This window comes from Musa acuminata, chromosome BXJ2-8 (assembly GCF_036884655.1).
Source record: "Musa acuminata AAA Group cultivar baxijiao chromosome BXJ2-8, Cavendish_Baxijiao_AAA, whole genome shotgun sequence".
NCBI classification, from domain to species: Eukaryota; Viridiplantae; Streptophyta; class Magnoliopsida; order Zingiberales; family Musaceae; genus Musa; species Musa acuminata.
In genome coordinates, this window is record NC_088345.1 from 4,700,574 (window position 1) to 4,713,189 (window position 12,616).

The 12,616-nt window shown below is 39.3% G+C and overlaps 2 protein-coding genes across 8 annotated transcripts; both read left to right on the forward strand.

Annotated features, from left to right (window-relative positions):
* Positions 1-439: 439 nt before the first annotated feature.
* On the forward strand, positions 440-8,374 carry LOC103993640 (cation-transporting ATPase HMA5). The gene is made up of 9 exons (XM_009413781.3): positions 440-796; positions 2,661-3,275; positions 3,443-3,872; positions 4,125-4,450; positions 5,740-5,798; positions 5,877-6,219; positions 6,320-6,520; positions 6,598-6,855; positions 7,528-8,374. The coding sequence occupies exons 1-9, from the start codon at positions 470-472 to the stop codon at positions 8,002-8,004; spliced, it is 3,036 nt and encodes a 1,011-aa protein (XP_009412056.2). The 5' UTR covers positions 440-469; the 3' UTR covers positions 8,005-8,374.
* Positions 8,375-9,014: 640 nt separating this feature from the next.
* On the forward strand, positions 9,015-12,584 carry LOC135582238 (nuclear transcription factor Y subunit C-4-like). Of its 7 annotated transcripts, none has more exons than XM_065120107.1 (4): positions 9,019-9,081; positions 9,309-9,402; positions 10,236-10,301; positions 11,588-12,584. In XM_065120107.1, exon 4 carries the CDS (start codon positions 11,632-11,634, stop codon positions 12,424-12,426), a length of 795 nt encoding a protein of 264 aa, XP_064976179.1. In that variant the 5' UTR covers positions 9,019-9,081; positions 9,309-9,402; positions 10,236-10,301; positions 11,588-11,631; the 3' UTR covers positions 12,427-12,584. The 7 variants fall into 7 exon arrangements, with proteins under 7 accessions (XP_064976186.1, XP_064976179.1, XP_064976181.1 ...); XM_065120109.1 differs by having other exon boundaries at positions 9,030-9,048; XM_065120112.1 differs by having other exon boundaries at positions 9,065-9,081; positions 9,309-9,362.
* Positions 12,585-12,616: the final 32 nt, after the last annotated feature.

Consider the following 12,616-nt stretch of genomic DNA (forward strand, 5'->3'; position numbering starts at 1 on the left):
TACATAACTTGGGCTTTATTGGGCCAATTTAACACGTAATCTCGAAGCTTGTTTAATTTGGGCTTTCATGGCCCAATTTAGGACATGGCATGATTCCTTGTGATACACTCGTACCGTGAATGCAACGATAAGGCTCCTCAAATCCTCATAATGCAATGCTTTAAGACATGAAATCATATTTGGAAAAATCTTTATTTATAGTTTGAGAATCAGAAGCTCTTAATTATTTTGTACTCAAAATGAACATATCATTAATAGGAAAATTAAGATTCACCATAACATCTCTGACCATTAAAAATAAATGCATGTATTTTAAATATTAAAAATAAATAGCAAAAAAAATATAAAAGAATTGGTGGTAAAACATATAAATGGAGGGGTAAAACTGTCATTAAATACAATAAGCGCTTTAATCGTTCATTTTTCGGCGTCTTAATCGGACGCCTCTCTTGACGCGCTCAGTCGGTCAATGGCTCGGAACCCGAGAGACATCCAATTGACCTCGGCCAGCGGCCGGCGGGCGATCTCGGCCAGGGAGGATGACGGCAACCTCGAGGACGTCCGGTTGCTCGACTCCTACGACGAGGAGTCGGTTGCGGAGGAGGGAAGCGGGCGGGAGGAGGAGGAGGAGGAGAAGGGGATGAGAAGGATCCAAGTTAGGGTCACCGGGATGACTTGTTCGGCCTGCACCGCCTCCGTCGAGGGAGCAATCTCCACCCTCCCCGGCGTGGCCCGGGCCTCCGTCTCCCTCCTCCAGAACAAGGCCCACGTCGTCTTCGATCCCAGCCTCGTCAAGGTCCGCTCTTTTCCTCTATTTTCCGCCCTTCCGTTTCCGGGTTGTCGGTGCGTCGTTGTGTTACGTTCTCGAGCTTTAATTTCGTTTTTTTTTTTTTTTTTTGCGTAGAAACTTCGGTTTGGATCGTTGGTTATGTTCTTTGTTATATATGGCCGTGTCGTACGATGAATCGGTCGTCAATTGCTGCAACTGAAGTTATGATGGATTTTGATTTGAACTAAAGCTTCTCATTCTATGGGTGGTCAAAGCTTCTCGTCCGAAATTTTTGCATTTTGTCTTAGGAAGATAGGGTTCTTGGGAATGTTTGATGTCGCAAACCCCAGTTTACCACTGGGATCATTACATGGGCGAGTCCTGTGCTAGGGATCCATTTATTTGTGTTGGAGCACTTCTAAGTTCAAATAGGGGAAAAAGAAACATTGTAGCGTATTCATTGAGTTGTATTTAACTTCTCTTGTTTCGACTCCGTTACAGTAATAAATATGGATTAGGCTCCTTGGATTACATATATAAGTCTTCACAGGTTTTATTCTCTTCAATACCGTTCTCTATTTTGCTCTTCTCAAAGGGAGTTTTTGACTTTTTGTTTTACTCTTGTCTGGTTTTGATTCTTTTCTTTTATCTTGCATATGCAGAATTTGTTGGGATTCAAAAATTTAAGTGCCACATATCAAGTATATATTTACTTTATGTAATTGTTCTGGTGAGTTCAATGGACTACCAAAATTCGTAGATTGTAATTAGGTTACTGCTGTTCTTGGTAAAATTGGGTGATATGTCCAATTTTTTATTGTGAAATATTGACTGTAGTATTTTAGGGCACCAACCCTGAGAGGCTGCCTCTGAATTGTTTCTTGGTTGATTGGCCATTCGAGTTTGAAATGAGGCTATAACTGGGCTAAACTAGGCTATTGGGTTTGCATCTGGTCTCAGACTCTCAGTGCATTGGATCACTCTACCACATATATTGGGGTTTTTGTTGCAGGTTATGTGGTTGATCCCTATCCACATCAACAAAATTGGAATCAGGATTGATCTTCCGTACCACGACACTTTTCCAATTAAGATTGAACATTTGAATGGAATTAATGCAGGAGAAGTGTATCATTGCTTCCTTTAAGTGTTTTTCAAGGAGATATTACTTGATTGGGTTACTTCTCCTTATAGATTGTTGTTGGACAAATGAAATATCAGTAGATGACTGCCAGTTTAATCTCTTAATAAACTTTCTTGAAGTTAGCATGATCTACTTTGACTATGTGGTTGGAGAAAAGAAATTATACATTTATTTTCATATATCAGTGAGCCAGTTAACTAATGCTTTCAATTGATTAGAATTGGTTAATTAGTTTCTGTAGTATTATTGTCTAATTTTCCTCTTATTAACAAAAACCACATAGTTCCAGATTTTCAAAACTGCTATCATGTTTCACTTCTCTATTATTATTATTTTTGTTAATTGCTTGAGTGAACAAGTGTTATCTATAGCTTACAGAAAAAAAGATAAAATTTATGTATATGCATTAAGCAGAAAGATACAAAAACTTGAGTGGTACTATGTTAGCATGTTGCTATACTGTTTCTTACTAAAACAAGTGTCATATATGGCCATCAAACAGAAAATTATTCAAGGGGCTTCTTCAGATATTTGGTTACATATTAATATGATGGAAAATTATTTTTATTTTATTAATATGATGGAAAAGTATTTTTATTTTCTCAAAGAGTTATCATGCTCGCTGAATTAAATATGTTTCCTATCGTCTTGAGTTATTAAACCATTTGTTGTTACCATGATTATAAATATATGATGAGTATTTTGGGCTTCCTTTATTGCTTGCTTAAATCATTATACCCTGTGCAGGATGAAGATATAAGAGATGCCATTGAAGATGCTGGATTTGAGGCAGAGGTCCTACCAGAATCTAATAATAGTCAGACGAGGTCCCAAAAGACCTTGTCTGGGCAGTTCAGGATAGGAGGCATGACTTGTTCAGCCTGTGTAAACTCTATTGAGGGTATCTTGAGTAAACTCCCAGGTGTGAAAAGAGCTGTAGTTGCTTTGGCAACTTCACTAGGGGAAGTTGAGTATGATCCAGCAGTCATTAGAAAAGAAGAGATTGTTAATGCAATTGAGGATGCAGGCTTTGATGCTGCTTTCTTGCAAAGCAGCGAGCAAGATAAAGCATTGTTAAGTGTAGCTGGATTGTCAAGTGAGATAGATGTACATGTTATACAAGGAATATTAAGAGACCTGAAAGGTGTGAGGCAGTTTGCGATGAGTAGTAGTCTGTCCGAAGTGGAAGTCATCTTTGATCCTGAAGCCATTGGTTTGAGATCCATAGTTGACTCCATTGAGCAGGGAAGCAATGGTAAGCTGAAGGCATCTGTCCAGAGCCCTTATACACTAGCTGCCTCAAACCATGTAGAAGAAGCTTCAAAGATGCTTAGGCTTTTCCTCTCCAGTCTGATTCTCAGTGTGAGTTTGATCCTTAGTGCTGTAAAAATAATTTCAGTATATTTGTCTTTCATAGGGTTCTAAAATATATTAGTCTTTTTCCATACTACTTAAATGTTTTAACCAAACTCATGATGCATTATTTTCTAGTAAATTACTAATTGTTGATGCTGATATTTTTGGTACAGATTCCTGTCTTCTTCATACGGATGGTTTGTCCTCATATTGTTTTTCTCAGTTCTTTCTTAGTCATGCACTGTGGACCCTTTCTGATGTCAGATGTATTGAAGTGGATACTAGTGAGTCTTGTTCAGTTTGTTGTCGGTAAAAGATTCTATGTGGCAGCTTATAAAGCACTGAAACATTGGTCCACAAATATGGATGTTCTGGTTGTACTTGGGACTTCTGCTTCTTATTTCTATTCAGTTAGTGCACTGTTTTATGGTGCATTCACTGGATTTCACGCTCCAGTATATTTTGAGACAAGTGCTATGATTATCACATTTGTTTTGCTCGGGAAGTATTTGGAAGTTGTTGCAAAGGGTAAAACATCAGATGCTATCAAGAAGCTGGTAGAGCTTGCCCCTGCAACAGCTTTGTTACTAGTGAAAGATGAAGGTATGACATCTCAGAATAACTTTGGTACTCAATGAAATATAATTCTTGTAGTTGTTTCTGTCATGCCCTCTATCTGCATTTATTTTTGTCTACCATGATTCTTTCTTAACCATCCAGGAAACTATGTTTATGCAATGGCATATATTTTGATGTCTATAGTTCAATGTGTTTGGTCTTTGACGTACTCTTTTGATTATTTAAGTTTTCTGTAACAAATAACTGAATATATGTATTGTGTCTTTGGGATTACAGAAGGAAGATATGTAGGGGAGAGAGAGATTGATGCATCTCTAATTCAACCAGGTGATATCTTAAAAGTTCTTCCTGGCTCGAAGATTCCATCTGATGGCATAGTAGTTTGGGGTACAAGCCATGCCAACGAAAGTATGGTCACCGGTGAATCTTTACCAGTATCAAAGGAAGTGTCCTCTGCTGTTATTGGAGGTACAATGAACTTGCATGGTGCCCTTCATATTCGAGCCACAAGAGTGGGATCTAGCACAGTCCTGAGTCAAATCATATCTTTGGTGGAGACTGCCCAGATGTCCAAAGCTCCAATTCAGAAATTTGCAGACTACGTAAGTAACTTTAGTGATCTTTGGTTCATGATTTGTTAAGGTTTTTGGCTGCATTTATTCTGCTTTATTATCTTGTTTTTGTCTTTAGCGGCACCTTCAAGCAGCTTATTGGTATTGGTAATAGTTTTGCTGGATATACTTTTTTTTTTCTTTTTTTGTTGTTCCTTATCTCTTTCTTTTTGTGTTTTCAAAGAGTACTTATTATTTCTGTGTTGGAATTTTTTTGAGAAATACTGGAACCAACAACTGTTTCCATCTGCATTACATTGTGTCAACATTTGTGAAATGGAAAAAAATTGTCTGGAAGCAGCTATCTGTTGATTTGATATTGTAATGATGTTTGATATAGATGAACTGTCTGTTCCTGGGTAAGCTGGTCGCTGTCCTGCATAAGTTTTATTAATTAACATCTTGTTTGTGGCAATAACATTATAAAGAGACTCAAGCAAAAAACTCAATAATTATAGACTTCATTTCGTAACTGTACACTGGAGTCATAACCGGAACTGAAAAGCTTTTCCATTAGGATTGGTTTGCTGTGTAGTCGTTAAGAAGCTTGACCATTGGTTGTGACTGTCTTTCTATCTCGATTAAGTCAACCATTTATGGCTGCTTGAACAAAATATTATTTTAGGAGAGATTCTTCGTAGGACAATTGACACAGAACATCCATCTAAACAAAGAAAAGATCACCAGGACTGATGTAAACGCTAAAGAAACTCATCACATTACTGGATCTGTCAAAATAATCATGAATCTTACAATCAAAGGTTGAACTCTAGAAGTTTGCATCTAAAAATGGTTCTACTAGTAGTCCTTATCTTATTGAAATGGAGTTTTTCAGTAAAATGTAGACAGAGGAGGCTTAGCTGGACTTTTGGAGTTCTCTTTGGCTAAGTTTCATGAATTAGATGCCTATTTTTCGTTAACATAAAACTTAAAGCAAATGAACTTGTTACACACGTAATCATAAGCCATCTTGATTGAGAGTAATCTTAACGCATAGTCATCATCCATTCTCTAAACAGCTTAGTGAACAAGCATGGAGCTCTTCGGAACACAGACTTTATATTATACTTTTCTTCCGAATGTTATTTATGCTGTCTCGAGTGCAATGGACATATCGTTTAGCAATCTTCACTTTTTTGTGTGACCAAGTTGTGTGAGGATTCTATTTTATGTTCCGTTATTCTTGTCTTTTATATGCTTTCTTCTGACTGAATTATCTTGATCTACGATAGACACTAAATAGTTTTTGATTCACTACAAGCTATTTATGCAAATTGCAGGTTGCCGGTATATTTGTTCCCATTGTTATCACATTGTCCTTGTTGACATTCCTTGGATGGTAAGGTCACACTCATGCTCAAAGTATGCTTTATAAACAGCTAAATTTGGTGGTCAATCTTCTATATGTCCTATATAGGTTTTTCTGTGGTATGCTGGGAGCATATCCTGATTCATGGGTCAAGGAAAGTAGCAATTGTTTTGTCTTCGCGCTCATGTTCTCAATATCAGTTGTGGTGATTGCCTGCCCCTGCGCTCTTGGTCTGGCAACTCCAACAGCTGTCATGGTAGCTACTGGAATGGGTGCTTCTCATGGAGTCCTAATTAAAGGAGGAGATGCATTGGAGAAAGCACAGACTGTTCAATATGTGGTCTTCGACAAAACAGGCACCCTTACTCAAGGCAAAGCTGCTGTTTCAACAGCAAAAGTTTTTGCAGAAATGGGTCTTGGGGATTTTCTGACTTTAGTTGCATCTGCCGAGGTGAGATGAAGAATCTGCGTACATATGAGATTAGCATGTTTCATTATGTCACCTAATAGTCATAACAACAATAACTTTTCCTCCTTTTGATGTGGTTCAGGCTAGCAGTGAGCACCCTCTTGCTAGGGCAGTTGTAGATTATGCACACCATTATCATTTCTTTGATGAGCTTCCTACGGTCAAAGGTGCTACAAAACAAATCAGAGAGGACATCTTATCAGAATGGCTTCTAGAAGCCATCAACTTTTCCGCTTTGCCTGGGAGAGGTGTGCAGTGCCTGATCAATGGGAAAAGGGTTCTGGTGAGTTAGTCGATAGGTTGTTGCTCTCTCCCCCAGTCCCTCTGTATGAAAATTGATGGCTTACACATTATTAACAGGTTGGCAACCGGGCTCTGTTGGCTGAAAATGGCGTTATTGTCACCAAGGAAGCTGAAGATTTCTTGATAGACTTGGAAGTAAATGCTAAAACAGGTGTACTTGTGGCTTATGATGGTACCTTCATTGGACTTCTGGGGATCGCTGATCCCATGAAAAGAGAAGCAGCAGTCGTTATAGAAGGCCTAAAAAAGATGGGTATTCAACCAGTTATGGTAACCGGGGATAATTGGAGGACTGCCCAAGCTGTTGCAAAGGAGGTTGGTTTTTGTAGTGTCTCGCACTTGATTGACTACAAAAATAGAAGGTTTTCTTGCATATGATAGTGCATTATGACTACTTTGAGAAATTCCATTCTATCTCAATATTTGTTTACAAACCCGGAGAACATCCTAAATAGATTAGGTTATTCTTCAAAATAAACTAAAAAGGAGAATTTTTTTTTTTCCCCTTTTGATTTTGTCTGCAATATGTATTTCGTCTCCAGTTTTTGTCATTGGCATCACCGTGTCATGACCAATTCAGTGAAATTGGTCAATCCCACATAAACTTCCAATTAGTGGAATTTATCAGTGGTCCTGTTTCCATCCTTTAGTGATAAAATTTTCATATTGAAACTTTATTTATCTTTGAAGAGTATAAAATAGTTTTTTTTCAAAAATTTACATCGTGTCAAGGATAAACCATACTTTTGTGAGCCTCTGGTTCTATTTCACGTTCAAGTGTTCAATCTCATTGACATCGCATGAGTTATTCCATTTCCGTATGAGCTTAACTTAGGTATTTCCTTCCTCCTTTTGGATAGTGTTTGTTTGCATACATTTACATTTGTTATCGAAGTTTACCAGGTTAGGATTTACCAACTTTTGTAAAGTTAAACAACTTACACGAGGCAAAACTAATCGAACAGAAATGATTTACGTTTCTCACAGATTGGAATTGAGGATGTGAGAGCTGAGGTGATGCCAGCAGGAAAAGCTGAGGTCATTCGCTCACTCCAAAAGGATGGAAGCATGGTTGCCATGATTGGTGATGGCATAAACGACTCCCCTGCTCTGGCGGCTGCTGATGTCGGGATGGCAATCGGTGCCGGAACAGATATCGCCATTGAAGCCGCAGACTATGTCCTAGTGAGAAACAGCCTTGAGGATGTGATCACAGCTATTGACCTCTCAAGGAAGACCTTCGCACGAATCCGCTGGAACTACTTCTTTGCAATGGCGTACAATGTTGTAGCAATACCCATTGCAGCTGGTGTCCTTTTCCCTGTCACGGGGCTTAGGATGCCTCCATGGCTGGCTGGCGCTTGCATGGCTTTGTCATCGGTGAGTGTAGTCTGCTCCTCTTTGCTTCTGAGAAGGTACAGAAAACCTAGGCTTACCACAATATTGCAACTAACTGTTGAATGATTCCATAAATGCCCATTACAATTTATCACAAAAGAAAAAATAGCTCAAAGTTTTTCCAATGTATACTCAACTTCAATCTGAGGTTGTGCAATCTTGCAACCATTTACTGTTCTTTTGTTTATGGGGGGTCAAAATGGTTAGAGAAAGTGAAAAAAAAAAAAGACTCTCTTATACAGCATACAAATTTGTAAACCAAGATGTATTTGACTCTTCCTACTCAGGATATTCAAGTTAGATTCCTCGAGTAGAGGTGATTTGACCTCATATAGTTCTCAATATTTAGCTGTGTTCTTCTTTCATAATGTATCAAACTCACAGGACTTGGATCATGTTTAAACAGATTTACCCTGCATGAAGCAGTATATGCTGAGATGATGCTCTCCCCAATCATAAACAGCATTAATCTTGTGGAGATTTGACTGGTGAATTTTCTTTCTTTATTTTTACAAAGAATAAATATTGCAGATGGAATCAGATCTTCCTTGCAAAGGATATGCAGTGTTTAATCAATGCTGCCTCATCCTTACAAGTCACATATTTTTTTTTTAATCAGAATTTTTAAATAATTTATTTTTATTATATTAAATGATACATAAGATATTTTCGTTTTGATTCGAACATAAACCTATCAATTATAAGTATTGTGTCAAAAAAGATATATATTGGAGTTAAGTCCATTAACTCTTCTCGTTTCCTTGATATTTATAAGATTCCAAAGAACTCCATTGACATTATGGAAGAACTGATGTTATCGGGTTCACGGATCCGAACCAGAGTAAAACCGGCCCAACATGGCGATGCAAAGCATTTGAATCCGGAGACGACGACCAAGATTCATAACAAACCACCCCTCACTGCGCCTATAATTTACCCGCACTGCCATCCAAACTCCAAACCGTGGTACCGACCCCCACTGCTTTTTTGGACCACCGGACCGATGAGATCTGTCCACGTGTATACATGGGGTCCACGTTGACACGCCGCCCCTGGTATTCGACTCCCCCCCTAAGTCCTTTCGCCGGTCGCTCTCTTTAGGGTTTCCAGGTAGATCAGCTCTTCTTCTTCGTCTTCTTCAAGGTAAAAGAAGAAATGAGGGACCGGACGAGTTTTGTTCGATTTAGTGTTCCGTATCTTTGTATTCTCGATCTCCGTGCCTTAGCTTTTGTTGGCGTTGAATGGTGCTTCGCGAATTCGTAGGGTTTGAGTTGAACGTAGGGTTTACGGTTTTCGATTTCAGTTGATTCCTTGCTTGAACAAGGTCAAAGTATTTTTTTATGCAAGGAGTCATTGATTTCGGTTCACAGGGGACGGTTGAGCCTTCGGGGGTAACCTGCTGATTACGTCAACGACATCGGCGGGTGAGGAGCGATTCTCATTCTTGATTTCTTGATCTTCGAGGTGATTTCATCTTTGGATTGTTTAAATACCTTTCTCTTTATTTCCTAATGGTTGCTATTTTGTAATGTTTTTCCTTTTCCTGTTTCGTGTCCTGCTTTGGCATGAAGAACTTGTGTTGCCTGAGATTTTGATGGGTTGGTGATCGACGTTTCATGAGCCTGAAATTTGAGTTTCTTGCTTTTGGTAGTTAGCAGAATCCCTGTAATTAAGGAGCTGCTAAAACTCTCTGTTGGAGCAGTTGAGAGCAGGCAATTTATGCTAAAGAAAATTGTCTGCGAAGCATTTGTCCTGCTTAAGTAAAAAGAGGGTTGAACTTGGCTTAGAAGCATGTTCTTCACAGTTTAAAGGTGGAGATAGCTTGAAGTTTCCTATGCCAAACCTTTTAGCTTGTGAAAGAGTGTTGGATGTAACTATGTCACCACTGAGAATCTTTAGTCAGTTTGATGCTTTGATATTCGGAACAAAAATTCAACTTAAAGAGCACTTCTTTTCCCTAAATCTTTGGTAATATTTTTCTGTTACATATTGCGTAGTCCTCGGTCTTTAGAGGGATTGGGGAGGAATTCACTACGTTATGGATGGTGAATAAAATTGCTTTCAATTATGTGATTCGCAATAATTACAATGTGCTATGGACGGTGATGTAACCAAGATTTTCTTTGACACACTCTAGTCACCATCTATGAATAGCATTTGAACTCTTCTCTTGCGCTTTCTGTTCTCATGCTTCTTTATGTTGGATGGTCTGTTTACCTCTGTTTCTCTCGGTATCGGAAAGCCCATTTACTACCCAGATTAATTAAACGAAATATAACTTTTGATTTCCATGTCAGGAGCTTTTGGTGAATTGAACTTGTTAGCAGAAACCCTGGAAGTTCACCTTGATTTGACTTTTGAAGGTAAGATTACAGTATTGCTGGTGCAATTGGCAGTTAAGATGTTAGTTCTTCAAAGTTTTCAAATTTCTGTAGGATGAAGTGCCTTTTGCTTATAACCCTGTTGCTTCTTCACATGTTCCTTGTTTCTATCTCAGTCTAGCAACAGGATTCAAAAGCCGTTATGTCCATGAATAGTACTGAAGCTTCATTTTTTATGTATAAATATATATTATTAAAAAGAAGTTTACTGTCTAATATGTCCTGACATGCACACCATGCATAAGTTATCTATAGCACTTCTACTGTCTCTAAGTAACTCAGTGGTAACTCGATTGCTGGTTTCTTTACCTTTTCTTTGTCTGTGTCCATGCTTTTTTTATTTTTCCGAGTGGGTAGGTTGTAGAGAGTATCGTGGTTTTTGATGAAACCAAGTGAAGGAACGTTGAGGCGGAGATCCTGTCTAACTACCAAGAGAGAGGTGGAAGTCCCTACATTGTGACATATAAAGTACAATCTAAAGATTACAACGTTAGGCCTATGATGCCTGGAAACCAAGTGATGTTGTTTAAAAGAAACCTGCCCTAAGATCATGAAGGTGCATCAAGGCCACTGTTCTGTCTATAGTACTGTAGCTCTTCAAGTGCTTTCAGTATTTGTTTTTGTTAATGGAGATTTTGCCATTTTGGAATGCTACTGTTGTCTTAGATATTTGAACACCTGTTAGAGCTTTCTAAACTGCTCGATAAAATTCTTAAGCTCGGAAAAGCAGAGTTGAATTCGGCAGCAAAGCCAACATGAACCTTCTGATAGGACTTATATGTAGCTACCGATGTAGGTTGTGGCATCCCCTACATCAAGTGCTTTGTCTCTGCACAACCGGAATATAGAAGATAATTAGCAGGAGTGATGTAAGATTAAGAGTATATAGCCACTGAGCTTACCGATGAGTAAGAACCCATGTTTTGGACTCCTGGGACTGACTGTTGCTGATTTTGTTTATTCCTATAGTCTGCATATCACTTAAATTTTTTAAGACTATATTACTTATGCATAACAGCAGTGTTGTATTATATTCCAGTTTCTAGTTTGTGCAGTTCATACATCTGAAGGAAATTACGATTCATTATTTCTCTTTGTTGTTTGGCTGTCTGCAAGGCTTTATAGAACAAGTTGTGTTCATATTGGAATTTTTTTTACATAATATGCTCGTGCTGTAGCTACTGGCCTTGTGATTGATTTACAAATGACATGAGTGTAAACTATTGATTACTAATTAAAATTTGTCATCTTCGTATCTGTTTTGCCAGTTGTCTGGCACAGTACTGTAGTGGAAACTTAAGAGCCTGTGGCCATGGAACAGTTGATGCAGCCGTCTTCACCTGTCATTGGAGTTGTTTCTGGTGCTGCCCAAATAGCATATGCTGCACCCATAATACAACCAGCAGCACTGGTCACTGGAGCTCCAGCAGTATCAGGAGCTATACCTCCCCCAGCACAACTGACCATAGCATATCCTACTAACCCAGGCAATATTGCAAGCCAGCACCAGATTGCCTACCAGCAGGTCCCGCAGTTCCATCACGAGCTTCAGCAACAGCTTCAAGCCTTCCGGTCCGACCAGATGTTGGAGATAGAAGAAACTACTGATTTCAAGAACCATAGCCTACCGCTTGCCCGAATAAAAAAGATCATGAAGGCCGATGAGAATGTTCGTATGATCTCTGCTGAGGTCCCTGTGGTCTTTGCCAAGGCGTGTGAAATGTTTATATTGGAACTGACACTCCGGTCTTGGATCCACACCGAAGAGAATAAGAGGAGAACGCTGCAGAAGAACGATATCGCTGCCGCCATTACCAACGCTGACATGTTTGACTTCTTGGTTGATATAATCCCTAGGGATGAGTTTAAGGACGAGGGCTTTGGTATCGCAGGGGCTGCATTCCCTGCTGTAGGCGGTCCTGCTAATTCAGTACCTTACTGCTTCGTCTCGGCACCGCAGGTACCCGACCCTGCAATGACGATGGGGAAGCCTGTAGATCAGACTGCTGCTGCAACTTTATATGCTGTTCAGCAGCCACATTCAGTGGCTTACATGTGGCAGCTGCCAGAAATGCAGCCGGGACAGCAGGTGCCGGAAAGTGAGTAAGCCAATGTGTGTTTTGCGGATCGTTGGAGTTGTTAGAAGAATGTCCAATGGAATATGATTGCTGTTAGTAGAACATGAAGTTTGCCTGTTGCTGAAGCAGCAATGGACTGTGTTGCGTGCCAAGATGAAAGGAGCACGGCTTTGTGATGCTTTGCTTTTCTTTGCTGTGATTTTGTGGTGCTTTTCTTTC

Bases quoted from the DNA above. Each gene is read 5' to 3' on its own strand.
- LOC103993640 (XM_009413781.3), top strand. From the start codon at position 470: ATGGCTCGGAACCCGAGAGACATCCAATTGACCTCGGCCAGCGGCCGG. The intron at 3,873-4,124 runs GTATGACATCTC...TTGGGATTACAG, and splicing joins GTTACTAGTGAAAGATGAAG to AAGGAAGATATGTAGGGGAG. The intron at 4,451-5,739 runs GTAAGTAACTTT...TGCAAATTGCAG, and splicing joins TTCAGAAATTTGCAGACTAC to GTTGCCGGTATATTTGTTCC.
- LOC135582238 (XM_065120114.1), top strand. From the start codon at position 11,632: ATGGAACAGTTGATGCAGCCGTCTTCACCTGTCATTGGAGTTGTTTCT.